This window comes from Tupaia chinensis, unplaced genomic scaffold (genome assembly GCF_000334495.1).
Source record: "Tupaia chinensis unplaced genomic scaffold, TupChi_1.0 Scaffold000335_1, whole genome shotgun sequence".
NCBI lineage: Eukaryota > Metazoa > Chordata > Mammalia > Scandentia > Tupaiidae > Tupaia > Tupaia belangeri.
The window spans coordinates 148,695-149,127 of NW_006159829.1; the positions used below are offsets into that span (position 1 = coordinate 148,695).

Genomic DNA, 433 nt, shown 5'->3' on the forward strand with positions numbered 1-433 from the left:
GCTGGCGCAATCCGAGGAGGTGGCTGCCACGCGGGCCTCAGCTGCCAAGGCCTTGCCCAATGGCCGGGATGCGCCTGACGGCCCCACCGCGGAGGTGGAGCCAGAGCATGCCTTTGACGGCCTGCGCCAGAAGGTGCCAGCCCAGCGGCTGCAGGAGGCGGGCATCCTCGGCACAGAGGAGCTGCAGCGGCTGGCGCAGGGCCACACCACAGTGGCAGAGCTCGCGCGGCGGGGCGACGTGCGCCAGTACCTGCAGGGCCACAGCAGTGTCGCGGGGCTGCTGCTGAAGCCCAACGGCGAGAAGCTGAGCATCTACGCGGCCCTGCGGAGACAGCTGCTCAGCCCTGGCACCGCCCTCATCCTGCTGGAGGCCCAGGCAGCCTCAGGCTTCCTGCTGGACCCTGTGCAGAACCGGCGGCCGAGTGGCAGGTGG

At 71.1% G+C, this 433-nt stretch overlaps 1 protein-coding gene across 1 annotated transcript in view; it reads left to right on the top strand.

Annotated features, from left to right (window-relative positions):
- Nucleotides 1-433, top strand: part of PLEC (plectin) — a gene marked incomplete in the record, with an annotated part of 65,460 nt that overhangs the window by 26,693 nt on the left and 38,334 nt on the right. Inside the window, 1 exon segment of the mRNA XM_027773273.1 lies at nucleotides 1-429. This exon segment is cut by the window's left edge and continues 383 nt beyond it. Within this exon segment, the coding sequence (XP_027629074.1) occupies nucleotides 1-429 (429 nt within the window).